This window comes from Panthera tigris, chromosome B3 (assembly GCF_018350195.1).
Source record: "Panthera tigris isolate Pti1 chromosome B3, P.tigris_Pti1_mat1.1, whole genome shotgun sequence".
In the NCBI taxonomy this organism is placed as follows: domain Eukaryota; kingdom Metazoa; phylum Chordata; class Mammalia; order Carnivora; family Felidae; genus Panthera; species Panthera tigris.
The window spans coordinates 107,024,488-107,043,610 of NC_056665.1; the positions used below are offsets into that span (position 1 = coordinate 107,024,488).

A 19,123-nucleotide genomic window follows, 5' to 3' on the forward strand; every position below is an offset into this window, starting at 1 on the left:
AATTAAACTGGTTAGTAATTTTCTTGCATGCTAATTATATCTATTTAAAGATGTAATGCTTGCAGTAACACTTAAAATTTAATATAATTCATCTTTTTCTGAAAGATTATATATTTTGAGAAAAAATGTTTTGTTTCAGTGATGAATAAAAAAATGTCCCAACTCTTAAACTTCTACTTGTCTGCCCTAGACAAGGAGAGAAAGTATTAGGGATATAAACTGTTTAAAACATCTTTTCTTAGAACTGCAACAACACGAATATGTTGCTTAAAATGTTAAACTTTAGTGAAAGAAATTCTTATTTAACTCTTCAGTTATGTTGCCTTTACAAAATAAATTTGCTTACATCTATGAACAGGTCTGTTTCTCTCACTGTCAAACCCCTTATTCCTACAAATGTATCAGATTTTTTTCACCATTAAAAAATTGGTTCAGTAGTCAATTAAAAAAATTTAATTTTAGGGGTGCCTAGGTGGCTCAGTCCATCGAGTGTCTGACTTCTCCTCAAGTCATGATCTCATGGTCCGTGGGTTTGAGCCCCGCAATGGGCCCTGTGCTGAATGCTTGCTCGGAGCCTGGAACCTGCTTCAGATTTTGTGTCTACTCTCTCTGACCCTCCTCCACTCATGCTCTGTCTCATTCTGTCTCAAAAATAAAAAAATGTAAATTAAAAAAAATTTTTTAATTAATTTTATTTTTTAATTAATTTTTTTATTCCAGTAAAATACACATAATATTTACCTTTTAAACCATTTTTAAGTGTACAGTTCAGTGGTATTAAATACATTAATATTGTGGTGCAACAATCACCACCATCAATCTCCATAACTCTTCCTTCTGTAAAACTGAAACTTTATGCCCATTGTAACAGACTTTTTTTAAAAATTGTTTTTATGCTTACTAGTAATGAAAAAATGAAAATTCAGAGCAAGGAAATATTCACCTGAATCAACATATTTTAGTTTCCTTTATGTTAAGCAATTAGCTGATAAGCTAGTTTGAACCTGACTTCCAGGATAGAATACTTTTGAGGTTATATTAATTTCTTTGTTTTCAACAAGGACAGTCTTGATGATAGATCAATTAGCAAGTCCTGAAGAATTAATGTAAATGGTGTGGTAATTCCTGTTATAAGAGATACTTCTTAGGACTCATGAAACTCCTCCTTCCCCCAGGGTATCACATCTACTGTTGAATTGAGGAAGTAGCCTGGCAGAGTCCTGTGTATCTGAGCTCAGTTCAGAATTGTTTAGAATGGGAAGTGTTTTTAAAGCACTATGGAAAGCTAATTAAAATTGAACTTTGAAATAAAGAAAATGCAAAACAGTGTAAAAGTAAAGGTTAATGTTTTCTCTCAAATGTTTTTAGAAGATCTATATGAGAGTACTACACTTTTTAACCTGTTTTCTTAAAGTATAGATCATTGAAGACATATTTATTACTTAATTGCATTGACTTTGCTAAAACAGCAAGGCAGGTAATTATCTTTAGGTCTGAGTATTAGAAGTATTTTTTTTTAACATTTATTTATTTTTGAGACAGAGAGAGACAGAGCACGAACAGGGGAGGGTCAGAGAGAGAGGGAGAAACAGAATCTGAAACAGGCTCCAGGCTCTGAGCTGTCAGCACAGAGCCCGATGCGGGGGCTTGAACTCACAGGCCGCGAGATCATGACCTGAGTTGAAGTCGGACGCTTAACCGACTGAGCCACCCAGGCGCCCCAGAAGTATTATTTTTGAATAATATTAAGAGACTAAATTTAATATCTCTTAGTACATATGCTTTGTGTGTTGTTGGCTTTTTCCTAACGTAAAATGAATCTCAATATGCCGTATGATTGATGACAAATAAGAAACTCTGCAATTAAGAGAAGATCTGTTTATTTAAGAACTCTCAAAGGCTGTAAAAGATTATACTTGGCTATATGTGAAGGATAAATGTTGTGCAATAATGCCCCTGAGTTCCCCTTTTATAATAAATCTCAGCTGTGTGTTCAGTATAAGGGCTCAGTGCCAAAAAGAACAGGTTCAACTTGTCTGTGAGGATTTGCACCACAGTAAAGTGCACAACTGCTTTTGTAGAGGTCATTGTAGAGGTCACAGGCATGTACAGTTGAATGAAAGCAACTTGAAAAACATAGTAGAACAGATAGTGTTAAGATTCAAGAATCAGTGTTAATTTAAAACATTAAAAGGGGAGAAAATCATAAGAATCCTTACGTACATTTTTCACTTTATATGTTTTCAAATGGATTTCAAACAATTTCTTTGGCACCTTGGGCCAGCATATTTTAGAAGAACTTCATAAACACTTTAATAGTAATTGTCCAGACTTGGAAACACTGAGTATTTTAATGTTTGTTAATGTCTGAGCAGTGCTCTGAACAGAGTTCATATAATAAAGGTAGGATATGACCATAGTAGAATGAAGTGTGTGTGTGTGTGTGTATGTATTGGGGGTGGGCGCAGAGGAGTGTGGGTAAATTCTAATGAAAATACAGATGTGATCTAAAGGAGAATGCTTCCAAGGGTTGTATTTCTCCTCAGCTTATTATTGTGAGATTTAAAATGAACAACAACAACAACAACAAAGAAAATGCTGTCTTATATGACTCATTCCCTCCAGATATCTCACAAATACTTTCATATATTTGTGGTAAGTAGAAATAACTTAGAAATAGCAGGAATAGCAGGCAGAGAGACTACAGGACCCATGACTCCAGCCGGTGCAAGTTTTGAGTTTAGTATAACGAACACCAGAAAATGATAAAACTAAGTAATTACGTAGATGCAGAGCTTACCTAGAATTGTGTTTTACCCAGAGTTGTATTTGGTCATAGAGTGACTGTTTCTTTTTTTTCTTTTCCTTTTCCTTTTTCTTTCTCTTTTTTTATTTAAATGGTGATGAAAATGGCAGGCAGCCATTGTTTTCAGTATTGAGATTAATTAGTAATCTGTTGGAATATGCTTCAGCAAATGCAGCTGATTGGCAGTAGCACCTGTCTCAGCAACTGGTAGAATGTTCGTGCTTTCATCAAGCCTGTAATTTCCAGAAGGGCTTCAAAGCTGTGTTCATTAAAGTCTCCCATACTAATCACTTTCTTTGTCCTCTGGGGTACTTTTACTAAATGTACCTTTCTATTTTTATTTATTTATGTATGTATTTATGTATGAAGGTTATAAAATAAAGTTAATTTTTTAAATTTAAAAACTAAAATGATGTGATAGTCTGTGTACTATTATATTTGTGGAACCATCATTTATGCTTAGTGAACATATAATGTTCCCAGGTGAAAAATTTACAAATATTGGGATTTCTGTGTATTGCTTTTGTAATTCATATCATAAACATAAAACATATCTGCCAATTATGAAAAATTGTGTGTTAAAATACTGTAAAAGTGTGATTTAAAGGATGGATTATTATAGTCAGCTTTCTAGGAATGTAGTTTATTTCTACATTGTTAGGAAGTATTCTTTCTAGTTGAAATAGTCTTTCTGGTTCACATTTCAAAATATATTTAATTTACATGGATTTATAGACAAGGCACCAATTTGTGTTGTTGTTTGAGAAAGGTAGTATTTTTGCTTGTTACGAAAAGAAGTATGAAATGCTGAGAGAGTATTGAAAAAGGATGAAGAAAAAAATAAAAAATATGAAGCACATATTTCAGCACAGGTGAAAGTTATGTCATTCTAAATGTATTATGGAAAAGGTGAACATGAATATTTTCCAAAAGTAAAGTTATATGTTTTAATGAACTACGGTAACTTTCATTTAAAAAGCACCTATATACTGGGGCATCTGGGTGGCTCAGTCGGTTAAGGGTCTGATTTCAGCTCAGGTCATGATCTCATGGTTTGTGAGTTCAAGCCCTGAGTCGGGCTCTGTGCTGACAGCTCAGAGTCTGGACCCTGCTTTGGATTCTTTGTCTCCCTCTCTGCCCCTCCCCTGCTTGCAGTCTGCCTCTCTCTTTCTCTCAAAAATAAATAAACATTAAAAAAAAATTTAAAAAAGCACCTATATGCCAATATTTTTTGAAAATGAGCACTTCCTAATTTATGTTTCATAAATATAAAGACATATTGTTAACTGCTTGAAAATAGAATCAGTTCTGGTGGTGTATCCTTTCTATCATGTCTTCACAGTGCCTAACATCCACTAAATGTTTGGATAAATAACTGAATTTTCATATTGTAGTCCTGCAGTAGAAGAGTGCTTGGTGGATACTGGCAGTATAGAGTTTAAAATCTGGGTAGCTTACTTGGCCTCCGGAAACATCAGTTTCTTTTCCTGTAAATAGGCATAATAAAACTTATTTCAAATGTATATGGAGTGCCCAACGCAGTGCATGGCATATGGTAGATGTTTAGTAACTATTTCTGTGTCCTTTGCATGGAACCCCGCTGCTAATAATCACATTCCATATCTGTGTGACTTTAGTAAAAAGGCAAAACTGCAAGTGAAAAGGGAATCACAGAATCCTAAACATTCTATTCTATTCTGCATTTAGAAGGTAGAGCTATAGGTGCCTGGCTGGCTCACCTGGTGGAGCATGTGACTGCTGGTTGGTTCAAGCCCCACGTTGGTTGTGGCAATTGCTTAAAAAAAAAAAAAAAAAGTATAAATATATATATATATATATATATATATATATATATATATATATTTAAAGAATGTAGATCTAATTGCATGGTGGTTTTTGTGAAGGTAGTGGTGGTGCTGGTGATGGTAGTAGTGGTGTGTATTTGAGGAAGGTAGATTGGGGTGGTTAGGGTCATAGTATTTGTTATTTCCTTTTAGAACAGAAGGAAGGATAAAGTCAGTTCCAGCTTGGCTAAGTCTTGTACTTATTTTCCACAATGGGAATGGCACAGTAACCAGTCATTCTGTAGTTAAATGACCTCACATAGCACCAGATTTGTAATGTGGTTTTTGGGGAGCATGACTTGGAGTAGGGGATTGGCGTGAGTGGGATGGCCTGGGTCACTACAAAACATTTGTTCATTCATGAAGCAAGCATTCCTAATATGTACCAAGTACTCTACTAGGCACAGAAGGTTTAGTTCTAGATAAAATATGATCTTTTGAATTATTCAGTCTCTATTTTGGTACAAAGAAGCTTTCTGCTACCTTTTCACTAAAAAATATTTCTGCTTCAGAAGACTAATAATGGTACTATGCGATACTTTTTGTTTTACTAATATAATAATACTAATATTTGTAGAGAACTCTAAGCAACTTTCTTCTTTTATTACATTCAGAAAATGTAGACATACTTGTAAGTTGTCATTATTATTGGTTACTTAAAAGTTCACCTAAAGTGCCAAGATAAGATTTCTTTCTGGAAACTATTTTTGTAATTACTAAAAGTAAATGAACTAAAATGCTATATGCCTGAAAAGTTCTAAAAATTTCTGGCAAATTCTGTTTTTCTTAAAATTAATGCAGACTCTTTTAAGGAGGCAGGTTTTGTCTCACCAAATAGTCTCCTTGATGTTTTTCTTTTCTGATCTTTTTATAGAAACAGATATGATTTGCTGGACACTCTGTCCTCTTGGCAATGAATGGTAGTTCAGTAGCAAGACAAGCATCAGAGAAAGAATGTAAAAATAATACTTTTCAACACTGCCTCATTTATCAGTGGCTAAGGAAAAAAAAAACCTGGAACCACAAAAATAAAACAAAATAAAGTCTCTTCCTTAGACCCTACTTTGTTTTTTAAGCTACCACCATATCTGTTTTCATTTTATCTTATGATTTGATGAAAATAATAATCATGTTTGCTCAATGTTTCAACTTCTTCAATTCTCATTCTTTCCTCTATCATTTATATTCTGGCTCCTACTTTTGCTACTGTCCTGAAGCTGCTCTTGGTATTGAAATTCCCTTCACTAGAAATGCTCTTTCTTCCCTTCCATTTCAGCCCCATTTGGCCTTCATAGCCCATCTCAAATGTCATTTTTTCCCCATGAATTCAATTGAATGAACATTTAAATATTTGTCATGTTCAGCCAAGTCGTATCATATCATATCATATGTACATTTAACTTATTTGAATTCAACTGAAGTTGAAAACAACACAAAACTGGGAGAAAAATAGCAAATAATTCTTCTTTCTTCAGTAAAAAAAAAAAAAAAAAAAATTTAAAACAACATGGTTGCCAAAAGCAAGCCAACTGCTTTTTCTGGTTTTCCATAGAATACATAGTAATCTATTCCAGTGCTGGAGGATTATATACAGCGATTACAATATGAATACAGTAATGGATAGTTTACTTTATGGACTACTTAAAGGATTTTTTGAGAGGTTATTTTGACCAGCTTTTGCCTTGATTCTGCTGTTAGAACCTAATCCCTGTGCAAGATGTGACTTCACTGTTAACAGCTTCGTTGAACTTAGTTATACCACTTAGTACCCTTCTAGATGACACATTTGGACCTCTTGGATGTTTTAGGTATAGAACTATCTGAGGCAGAGATGACTAGCTTAGTTCCTTTCCTGCCTTTATCTTTGCATTTTTCAGGAGATAAATTTGTATGAATGTAGTTATAGTCAAAACAGATGAAAGCATAGGGAGAAAATACTATATTCCTTTTGTATTTCCTGTTCATCTATATAGCTTGAGATCCTTGACTTTCTGAAAACTAATGGCATATATCCACGAGTATACTGCTGAACTTAGTTTCTATATAAACCATAGTAGTTCTACACCAATACAAAGGAGTTTATAGAAATGCTTTTTAAAAAATACGCAGAGCTTGGTTGTAATTATATTTGAGATGCTTTAATGGCATCAATCTTTTTTATAGACATTATTTCCTAATTTTCTCCCATTTTAAATTTCTAATATGTTACATTTTATTTTTAAACTTCTTTCTCAATGAATAGTTTATAGTTGTGTAACAATAAGACACAAAGGTACAATAACAACAAATACACAAATGTATTTGTGTAACAGTAACAATTCAAAAATAGAATTGGTATATTATTATTATTATTTGTTAATGTTTATTTATTTATTTTGAGAGAGAGTGTAGGGGAGGGGCAGAGAGAGGGGGGAGAGAGAGAGAGAGAGAAAGAGAAAGAGAAAGAGAAAGAATCCCAAGCAGGCTCTGTGTTGTCAGTGCAGAGCCTGATGTGGGACTTGAACTCAGGAACCATGAGATCATGACCTGAGCCAAAATCAAGAGTCGTATGCTTAACTGACTGAGCCACCCAGGCGCCTGTAGAATTTACATATTATTAAAGGACGTTTTTCTGTGTGGTAATTTGAACACTAAGTACTGTATGTTGTAGTGAGGGGATTGCAAATGACTTTAGTTAACAAAGCCTTAAAGTAATTCCACTGTAGTGAACAGATTGTGATGAAGTTTCCGGAGCCAGTGTGACAGAAATTGTTTTAGAGACTTGGCTTCGCCAAGTAAGGATGTAACTTTTTTAGGACCATTTGCTTTCCAGTGATGAACCAGAAGCTTAAGCCTAGCTAGATATAGAAATTCTTCTTTAATGTTTTAAAGCATGTCTTACATATTTGAAAGGAACTGATCATCACTAAAGAACTAAAAAACAATGGTATTATTCCTAGTGTATTCAGGATGAAACTTCTTTCATACTTTGGAAAAGCCTGCTTTTTTTGAGAAGGAAAATTTTGGGGAAAAAAATGCTAATTTAACTACTAGGCACCATACTTTAAAAGACGAGGAATGCTCAGACAGGCTGATTTGTGGGAATAATCCAACATTAGAATGCTTAAAAGAGCAAACCATAATTTTTAGAAAAAGTTATATTCTGCTCATTACAAAGCATGCATTCAGAAAGAGATTGTAGTCTCCTGATTCTAGTAGAGATTTGAGAATTGGGATTCATGCTTGTTTTTTTCCACTGGCTGTTTCTCTGGTATATTTAGAATCAAATTATTTTACATTAAATTTGGGGAAAATTCTTTTTATTTTTATGATACATTATGAGGTAGTGGTTTATTTCCACTTAGTGGTTATGAAATCATAGCAGGTTAGACCTGGAAGAACATCTAGTCCAACCCCCAGTTCACCCCCTCACCCCACCCCATCCCATTTTAGATTATGACAATGAAACTGAAAGAAGTTGCATCACCTCAGTTCATTTTAGTTTGGAGGCAGTCCCCCCCCATATATATTTATATATGAATATATAATTATTTCTTACCATGCAGGGTCCTGTTCCTTATTGGCCTTAATACTGTTTATTGTAAATTTTGAAAGAAATTAGAGAAAGACATATCTATGGGGGAAAATGAATTGTACTTACCATGAAATTATGTGCTACCAGGAAGTTATTACTGTGCAGCTGTTGTGGTGATGACAAGCTAATATCACCCTAGAGTGATCAGAACAGCATAGTATAAAAATTGCTCTGCTTGCTACTCAAAAAAATGAAAAGCAACTGAATTACCAAAAAAATATTATTAGAAGGAGCAACTTGAAAGCAGTGCCAGGCATATTCTTTAAGTATTCTCAATGCTATTATAAAATTCTGTGAGTACACACCCACCCACCACATAATTAAAAAATAGATCTACATCCATATACAAATGCATATGTATATATACACAAATGGAAAACATATGCACATATGTGCACATACACATTTAAGTTATTAGGACATTTACCAACATAGAAACAGTATTTCAGAAAAAAAAATGATTTTCTGGGAAGTCTCCTACAGATATTTTCTCTAGAAATTATAACCAGAATTGTAGTGGTTTAATGCTCTGAGAATAGTGAAATATTCTGGTTTTTAATTCTCTTGAGCAGTGTGACACATTCTATAGGATTTGATAAATTTAATATGTGAAAGGACTCAGTTTATGAAAACAAACACCACTGTCGTATTCTTTTTTTCTTTGTGGTTTTGTTTTTTTGGTTTGTTTGTTTTTGTTTTTTTTTTTTTTTTTGCATTTAGATGATTCAGAGACTTAAAAGTAGAAGGCACAATCTCATTGAAAAGTTACTAGAATGTAAGCTACCTGAGTGCAGGACTTACATCTGTTTTGTTTACTGCTGTACTTTTTAATTTTGGACATATAATTAGTATTCAGTATTTGTTATGTGAATGAATGATGATTGCAACAGGATATGACAATAACCTCTGAAATTTTGTTAAAATGAGTTAAGTGGCTAGAAGCCACATTTCCAGCCTAGGGATAGAAAGCATCCACAGACTCTAGAATGAATAAGTGAAAGAAAACAATATTAAGGTGTGGAAAGGTAGAGATGTATTGCTTATGTAACTTCATAGTATATGTAATTAACAAAATTTCAATTGTTTATGCTTAGTGAGAGCATTCTTAAATTTATAGAATATGGACACCTGACTTCTCTTAGTTTTCCTAGTGTTCATATTACTATACCATATGACTGTTCACATGCCCTTTTATTCATTCATCCAACAAAATATTGAGTAGCTGTTTGTTGCCATGCTGTGTGCTGTAGACATGGCAGTGAACATAGGCCCTTATGGTCTAATGGGGGAGACAGATGTTAAACAGCTAATTATTCAGAGTTTATCAAGCTTACTGGGTTTATTAGCAAATATGGTGAAGATGAGGCTAGCCTGGCAACTAAGTCATTTAAGCAAGACAGAAAAATTAAGAGAGTTCTTAAAATTGTGTTAAAGGCTTTTCAGAATCATTTAACCTATCAGACTAAATTGCTAATACTTAATGAATACCTCTTCTATGGTACTTAGCAGAAAATTGTATATTGGTTTATATGAAAGGGTATTCTCATTTTTAGTATTTTTTAAAGTTTCTATTTTAATTCCAGTTAACATCCAGTGTTATATTAGTTTCAGGTGTATGATACAGTGAGTTAACAATTCCATGCATCATGACAAGTGCACTCCTATGTTTTTTAGTATTTTTATTATTGCTTATTTCAGGAACCTATATACTAATGATTACTAATGGACTATGTCTGTTGCTGTTATTTTTTCTTAGAAAATAATATATTTTCTTTAGTGATGTTATTCTAAATGGTTGCTGCATTGTAAAAGTGTGTGTGTGTGTGTGTGTGTGTGTGTGTGTGTGTGTGTCTCTTTTAACATAATGACCAGAAGTTCCTTAAAGTAAAAATTGTTTTCAGAGTTAATTTCTTTTCTTTTTGAATGGATTCCAGAAATCTAGAGCATAGTAACTTTTTATTTGGAATGAAATCCTGATTTTGGAGTTAGCACAAAAGGTAGTCTATACTTTTCCTTTATTTTAGGAGAAAGCATAATGATAATATTTGTAATGTATAGATGATCTAACAGTTAAGTTTTAGTAAAGTGTAAACTATTTTCATAATAGACTTGAAATTTGCTAAGTAAGAAAAGTTAAAGAATATATTTCAAATTAATACTTAAGTTACAGCCATGTATAATTACCTTGGTCAGCATTGCTTTTCAAATGTTTGTATATTTTTCTGAATGGGAATAAGCTGAATTTTTGAAAATCGTTCCATTTGTGCTTATATTTTTGGCAAATGATTGAAATATGATACAGGGCTCTCAGGTATATCTTAGAAGAGAAACAGGGGCTCCATTTTGTTACATTCTAGGGGAGTAAAAACATTACTTATGCTATTGAATATAGATTTGCATGGGTTTTTCCCCCTGAGTGTAGTGGATGTTACCTTAGGTTATATAATTCACTGTGGCTCTTCTCACTACATTTTTACCCTCCATGCCTCATTTATTTATTATTTATACGACAACAACAACAAAAGTTGGAAAGGCCCCAGTTTCGTGTTGTACACTTGAAAGTCAGCAAAATATACTAGATTACTTAATGTGGGTGTTTTTCAAGACATTTGCCTCCCCCAAATCTTATTTATTCTCATGACTTGTCCATCGCTTTGATGAGAAAGATAGCAGAATTTCTCTTGGGTTTGTTTTGTATTTTTAGCTGCCTTTACTGATAATTTCTACTTGGATATTTTGTAGTCACCAATGTTGAACTGATTTGAACCACCATCTTTTTTTCTTATTGAGAGAGAGCATGAGTGGGGGAGGAGCAGAGGGAGGGAGAATTTTAAGCAGGTTTCATGCCCTGTGTGGAGCCCGATCATGAGGTCTCATGCCAGTGAGATCAACAGGGAGATGCTTAATGGAATGAGCCACCCAGGTGCCCCCCACCAGTGATTCATTTTAAATGTACAGTTCAACTGATTTTTGTATTTATTTGCAGTTATTCTAAATTCACACTCGTAGCCGCCCTCAGTCATTAATCTACTTTCTGTAGATTTTTACCAGTTTCTGTAGTTTTACCTTTTTTGGACATTTCATGTAAGTAGAATTGTACAACATGTAGTTGTTTGCCTGGTTTCTTTCACTTAGCATACTGTTTTTGAAGTTCATTTATGTTGCAGCATGTATCAATATTTTATTCTTTTTTGTTGCTGAATAGCATTCAGTATAATTTATTAATAGTAAATTGTGAGTTAATTTTTATATCATATGAATGTACCTCATTTTCTAACTCATTCACCAGTTTATGGACATGTAGGTTATTTCCACTATTTGGCTACTATGAATAATGATGCTAGGAATATCTTGTGTCTTTGTGTGGTCATATGTTTTCATTTCTCTTGACTGGATACCTATTATTATTACCTATTAGTATTACTAATACTAAGTCAAAGTACATTATTTGTAAACTGAAGAAAAAATGCTAAACTCATTTCCAAAGGGGTGGCACCACTATACCCTCTCCTTAGCAATGTGTGAAAGGATCCGGTTTCTCCACGTCCTCAGTAAAACTTTTTATTATCTATCCTTTCGATTATAGCAAATCTAGTAACTATGAAGTAGTATTTCATTGTGGTTGTAATTTGCATTTTTCTTAAAGATTAATGATGTTGACCATCTTTTCACGTACGTATTAGCCATTTGTGTATCTTCTTTGATGAAATGTCCATTAATTCAGATGTGATATATCACTGGAGCTTCATGTAGTTTGATTTCCTTAATCTGATAATTTAGAGTCATATCATAACTGTTTTGGTGGAAATAGCACGTTCAGTTACCATTTTGCATCCAAACTTTTCGAGACTTTTTTGCCTCCAGTCACTTAAAAAAAACCCCAACACTTTCCTTGTAGGACTTGCTAAGACATTTTCTCTGTTGGTGACTTAATTTTAATTTTAATTTTAATTTTAATTTTAATTTTAATTTTAATTATGTCCATGATTTGTCCTGTAAATTCTTCTAGCTTTAGATCTGAGAAACTTGGCATCTATCTCACACCAAGTATTTTTGGGGAAAGATTGATTGAACATTACAAGGTTAAGTTGTGCATCATTTATGAATTTTGTTTTATCATTCTCATGGTAAACAGAATTATCACAGAGTAACGTTTATTGTTCTCTAAATCGCATAATTAAAAAGAATCCTCTTTGACCCTGTGTTATTTTGACCATATTTCAGTTATTAGGGTTTGTAGTAAAATTTATTTTTAACTATCTAGGATTTACTTATTAATATCAAACTTTTAAATTGAGCAGCCATGATTATATTGTCTAAAAATAAGATATTAAAAGGTAGTGTTGTATGGTAGAACCCATATGAGATAGGAATTAGGAGATTTGACTCTTACTATGTGACTTTAGGAAAATTTATATTTTAGCTTTTTTATTCATAAAATAAGGAAGTTAGGGGAAAAGAACATAGGCTTTAGAATCTGACAGGATTGGCTTCTGATACTCAATCTGTCATTAATACTGTGTGACCTTGCTAAGTCACATATCTAAACCCCTGTTTCTTATCTGTAAAGTAGGAATAATAGTATTTATCTCCTAGAACTATTGTGAATACTAATGAAATAGTGCATTAAAAAAAAGCCCTTATGGGCACCTGGATGGCTAAGTGGCCAACTTGGACTCAGGTCATGATCTTGCTGTTTGAAGTTGAAGCCACACGTCCAGCTCAGAGCCTGGAACATGCTTTAGATTCTGGGTCTCCGTCTCTCTCTCTGCCCTTCCCCTACTCCCTCTATGTCTCTCTCTCTTGCTCTTTCAAATATAAATAAACATTAAAAAACTAAAAACAAAACCCTTAGGCCAGTGCCTGGCACCAAGTAAATAATGTTAACTGTTAATATTACCAGTTGATCTTTCATGTGCCTACCAACTTGCAGAGAAGATTTTAGATTATATGATTTCATAGCTTTAGTAACTTGGGCTTTATTGCTGGCATTTAGTGAATGATTAAGTATGTTTCCTACTGTAATGACTTAAGAGAGCCTGTCTCTTCTGAATATTATTTTTTTCTGGAAAGTGTTCTAGCTCTTGAAAATACCCATTCTGTATCATCTTTTCTGGGCATTACACTGATTTATAAAATGAAAGTGGGAGTAATAAAGTAAATCTGCGTTACTATGTTAGTGGAACTATAATAGGTTCCTTCTTTAATTCTTACAGTTTTTCTTTTTCTTTCTTTTTTTTTTCCCTCCTAACCTAACAGTGTGACGTTAATACTGGACTTTTTGTATCAGATGGCAGGAGAATTTAGTACTTGGCAGGTTATGAAGAAGACACTTTGAAACAGGAATGTCAAAATGCCACTTAAAATGTGTCACTTGGGCAATCCTCTTCTTAACATGTGTAACCCCCTGTTCTTAGATTCATTATTCAGAGATTGGATTACTGTGAGATAGTGTAAGATTTCGCTTGACAGTTTCATGTTTATTTAGAAAGGCTCTGAAACATATGGAGGTTAAGGGTTAAAATAATGTTAACAAAGTTTTCTAGGTATTTCACTTCTTCTTTTCCTGTGTATTATTCTAGCCAGGTAAATGAGTAAATCAGAATATCTAAAACCCATTTTTAAAAATTATGGTAAAATATGCACGACATAAACTTTACCATTTTAACTTTTAAGTATATGGTTATTGATATTAAGTACATTCATATTGTAGTGCATCCATCTCCAGACTTTTTCAATCTTTTCCAACTAAAACTTCTGTACCTATTAAATACTAACATCCTGTCTCCTTCCTGCCTCACCCTAGCTTCTGGCAGCCACCATTCTACTTTCTGTCTCTATGAATTTGACTACTCTAGGAATCTCAGGTAATTAGAATCATATAGTGTTTGTCCTTTTGTAACTGGCTTCTTTCTTCTTCTTCTTCTTCTTCTTCTTCTTCTTCTTCTTCATCTTCATCTTCATCTTCATCTTCATCTTCATCTTCATCTTCTTCTTTTCTAGTTTATTTTTATTTATTTTGAAAGACAGAGAGCAAGCAAGGGAGGGGCAAAGAGAGAGGGAGACAGAATCCCAAGCAGGCTCCATGCTATCAGCACAGAGCCTGATGTGGGGCTCGAACTCCCAAACTGTGAGATCATGATCTGAGCTGAAAGTCAAGAGTTGGATGTTTGACTGAGCCACATAAGCGCCCCTATAACTGGCTTATTTTACTTAGCATAATGTTTTTAAGATTCATTCACATTTTAACATGTGTCAACGTTTTTAACTTTTTAAGGCTGAATAATATTCCATTGTGTATATATGCTACATTCGGTTTATTTATTCATCCATCAATGGACACGTGGGTTGCTCCTACCTTTTGGCTATTGTCAGTAATGATGCTATGAACATTGGTGTACAAATATTTGTTCGAGTTCCTGCTTTCACTGCTTTTGTGTATATAGTCAATAATGGAATTTTGTTGGCTTATATGATAATTCTATATTTAATATTTTGAGGGATCAACATCCTGTTTTCCATAGTGGGTGTGCCATTTTACCTTCCTACCAGCAATGCACAAGAGTTCCAATTTATTTACATCTTTGACAAAACTTGTTATTTTCTGTGGTTTTATTTGTTTGTTTTGGATAATAGCCATCCTTAATAGTCATGGGTGTTACATGGTATATCATTGTGGTTTTCATTTGCATTTCCTTAATGACTAGAAATGTTAAGCGTCTTTTTATATGCTAAATGGCAGTTTGAGTCCTTTGCCAGTGTTTGGGGAAGAACTTTTGAGGTTGCGTTGTCAAAGAAGTTATTAATACCTGACAGTAAACTAACTAGGGTGATGCTACATGGGATTAAACTTTGTTGAAAAGAAAAACCACAAGTCACATGCAGATGTCTTCAATGGTTGTTTCTCACTGCCTCAGTTGCACTTTATCACTTTTAAGTCATAGTTTTTACTTTTTTTTTTTCAAATAAAAGAGAAATGTACTGTGTATCCAACTTAGTAACTTAGAAGAAAAATAAAGGAAACTAAGGGAGGTAACAACAGAACTAAACTATAAACTAGAATATGGTGGGATTAATAACTGCAAGAGCTCGTTTTTATTAAAAAGCTAGGAATTAAGTTGTTGAGAACTATACAAAGAAAAAATAACTAGAGTTAGAATCTGAAAACATGGACTATATAAAAAAATAGGGATTTTTAAAAATTAGAATCTGTGTTCAAATGTATGATAAATCTCAATGTAATGATTTATATAGCTCAGTGGTCTTTAATTTTGTATGCTTGTAATTAAATACAGTCCTTTTATTTTAGTTAGTCAGTAGTTATTTCTTTTCAGAAAAATCCCGGATGTTTCATTCAACTTAGTTTTTACTATACAGAATTCCCTCTATGTGTGTGTTTGTGGGGGCGGGAGGTATAAGTAACTATCATATCCACACACTTGGTAAGTAAGTTTTTTATTTCATTTTAAAGACTTTTTTTTTTTTAATTTTTTTTTTTTCAACGTTTTTTATTTATTTTTGGGACAGAGAGAGACAGAGCATGAACGGGGGAGGGGCAGAGAGAGAGGCAGACACAGAATCGGAAACAGGCTCCAGGCTCCGAGCCATCAGCCCAGAGCCTGACGCGGGGCTCGAACTCACGGACCGCGAGATCGTGACCTGGCTGAAGTCGGACGCTTAACCGACTGCGCCACCCAGGCGCCCCTCATTTTAAAGACTTTTATGTAGACATTTATGTGGCAAAATTTTGTGGGGAATAATTTAATTAGTGTTCTTGCCTAATTAGGGCTTTCAGTAAAACACTGAGTACCAAAATTGTCAAAGCTGTATAATAAAAATAGGAAAATATGAGGATGGACTGCACTTATATATGTGCTGAATTCTACCAGTGATAGTGAATAGATATATACTCTTTAAGGCTAAATTTGAATTTATTATTATTTTTAATTTAAAAAAAATTTTTTTAAATTTTTATCTATGTAAATATAATTTATAGTCAGATTGGCTTACGTACAACACCCAGTGCTCATCCCAACAAGTGCCCTCCTCAATGCCCATCACCCATTTTATTTTTTTGAGAGAGAGAGAGAGAGAGCGCATGCAGCATGTGCAAGCGGGGGAGGGACAGAGAGAGAGAGAGACCGAGAAAATCCCAGGCAGGCTCCAGTTGCTCAGCACAGGAGAACTCTGAGATCATGACCTGAGCCAAAATCAAGAGTTGGACGCTCAGCTGACCAAGCCACCCGGGAGTCCCAATGCTAAATTTGAATTTAATGATGGATTTGGTTTTCTTCTTTTAAATCATGTCAATTACCATATGTTAATTATATAATGTGGGTTTCAGTAATATAATGAATTGTACCCATGAAATAGCAGAGTTAATAGATAATATTTTTAAAGTAAGGAATTTAGTCTACAGATAAATAGTAATATGAAAATAATATTAAAAGATATTGCTCTAATTCATTTTTCTAACAGGGTCAGCATATTTCATTAGCACCTATTCAAAAGCTTGAAGAAGCTCTATATGAATACCAACCACTGCAGATAGAGACATGTGGACCACAAGTTCCTGAGCTTGAGATGCTGGGAAGACTTGGGTAAGTGTCTAAGAACTTCTCATTGAGGAGCTGATTTTAGGGCTTCACTGTTGGTACTATTTTTAAATTACACTTTAAAAAATTTTTTAGATTTTGAATTTATAGAACTGTACTCTTCTGCAAAAAATGAATGGTTCTTAATACTAAGGGTACACATTATTTTTTCTGTGGTTTTATTAGGTCTTTTGAGTTAAGATTGCATTATATTAGTTTTCTTTTTAGTGATGTCGTTGGCAGTCATACTGAAGTAGCTGTTCATTTTCAGCTCACTGTGTATTTATTTATTTTTTTTTTAGAAATAGGGGCTTAATTTAGTCGTTAGTAAGCCAGTAAAAATATGAGAGTTGTGACCTTGCCATGAAAAAGAGTAGATTTACTCATTGTCTGTTGTTTACAGCATAAGTATATTTATGAGAAATGAGCCACAAAATGTATTTAGTCAAAAGGTATAATGTAGGGATGGCCCAGTGGCTCAAAAGCCATACTATATGCATCTGTTTTGGAAATGAACCTGGGATTGTGACTCTTTTGAGTGATGGAGATGATCATAGTCTGTGTCAGTGAACCAGGTGGGTATCTACAATATACTTGAAAAGTGTAAGTACAGACTTTGTTGGATGGAACAAATCCATGTCTTGGGCTGGTTTCTCAACCTAAACTTTTGAATGAAAAGAAGACTCAGAAACCATTGCTTCTTAACAAAATAAAATAGTGTAAAGAATATAAAGTGAGGGGAGCCTGGGTGGTCAGTCGATTAAATGTCCAACTTTGGCTCAGGTCATGATCTTAGAGTTCATGGGTTTGAGCTCCATATTGGGCTTTGCACTGACAGCTGAGCCTGGAGCCTGCTTTGGATTCTGTGTCTGTCTCTCTCTATCTTCCCCTCTCCAACTTGTGCTCTCTCTCTCTCTCTCTTGAAAATAAATAAACATTAAAAAAAAAAATGTAATGTGAAAAGAAAGTAATAGGTTCAGCGACACCAGGTGATTAAAAAGTAATTAAAAAAGAAGACCCCTCCAGTCAGTCGCCTGGGTGGGTCAGTCGGTTCAGCCTCCGACTCTGGATTTCGGCTCAGGTCATGATCCCAGGGTTGTGGGATTGAGCCCCGCGTCTTAATCTGTGCTGAGTGTGGAGCCTGCTTAAGATTCCCCCCCTCCGGGGCGCCTGGGTGGCTTGGTCGGTTAAGCGTCTGACTTCGGCTCAGGTCATGATCTCGTGGTCCGTGAGTTCGAGCCCCGCGTCGGGCTCTGTGCTGACAGCTCAGAGCCTGGAGCCTGTTTCAGATTCTGTGTCTCCCTCTCTCTCTGCTCCTCCCCTGTTCATGCTCTGTCTCTCTCTGTCTCAAAAATGAATAAACGTTAAAAAAAAAAAAAAAAGATTCCCCCCCTCCCTCCTCCTCCTTCATTCTCTCTCTCTCTCTCTCTCTCTCTCTCTCTCTCTGTGCCTGTCTCTACCCCTCTCCCTTGCTTGTGCTCTCCCTCTCTCTCTAAAAAAAAAAAAAAAGACCCAAAAAGCAAAAACAAGATAGATGAAACAGATAATAAAACCTACATACAAAAAAACCCACAAAAAACAGAAAAAAACAACAAAAAAATCCCTACATGTATCTTCAAAACCAAAATCTTGAATATGACGCATAGTATTTTACATATGAAACTGGAGGCTCTAAGATCAAATTACTATTAAAATGGTAGATAATTTACTAATCTGCTATTTGGTAGATCTTAATATTTTCTTTAGTTCTGTATTCTCTTAAGGTCCTACATCTTCCAAACATGAAGCCAAAGGGATGTGAAACAAAACCTAAACCCCTTTTGAGTTTGAGATAGATTTGTCAAATAATTGGCCAAAATTGAAGCTTGAGACAGACAATAATAGGTTTCATGATGTAAAAAGTTAGTGATAAAGATGTTGGTTTCTTATCTTTTATTGGGTTAGCAAGTGCCAGAATTCTAGATCTCAAAATAAATTTTTAAAAAATCTTTATTTTTAATGTTAGTGACAACAGAGTATGTAAAGTAATATTCCTTTGTTACAGGGCTTTGCATTTTCCAATAGTTTTGTCATCAAAATTACATTTGAAAGATTATGGAAGTAGGCATGCATAATGAGAATGCACAAGTGAAATGGATGAAAACAGTACAAAGGATAGGAAGAGAGGCGAACTATCTGGAGATAGATTGTGATAAGCTAAAGATGTTTAATATAAACCCTACAGCAATACTAAAAATGTTAGAAAAAAAAGAGGGATAGTCAGTAAATCACTAGCAGAGAAAATAATGAGATCATAAAAATACTT

At 34.2% G+C, this 19,123-nt stretch overlaps 1 protein-coding gene across 1 annotated transcript in view; it reads left to right on the plus strand.

Moving 5' to 3' along the window:
- MNAT1 (MNAT1 component of CDK activating kinase) overlaps window positions 1–19,123 on the plus strand; it is a 217,754-nt gene that overhangs the window by 120,895 nt on the left and 77,736 nt on the right. Inside the window, exon 7 of the mRNA XM_007095222.3 lies at window positions 16,703–16,824. Coding sequence (XP_007095284.1) covers window positions 16,703–16,824 — 122 coding nt within the window. The remainder of the gene's footprint in view (window positions 1–16,702; window positions 16,825–19,123) is intronic.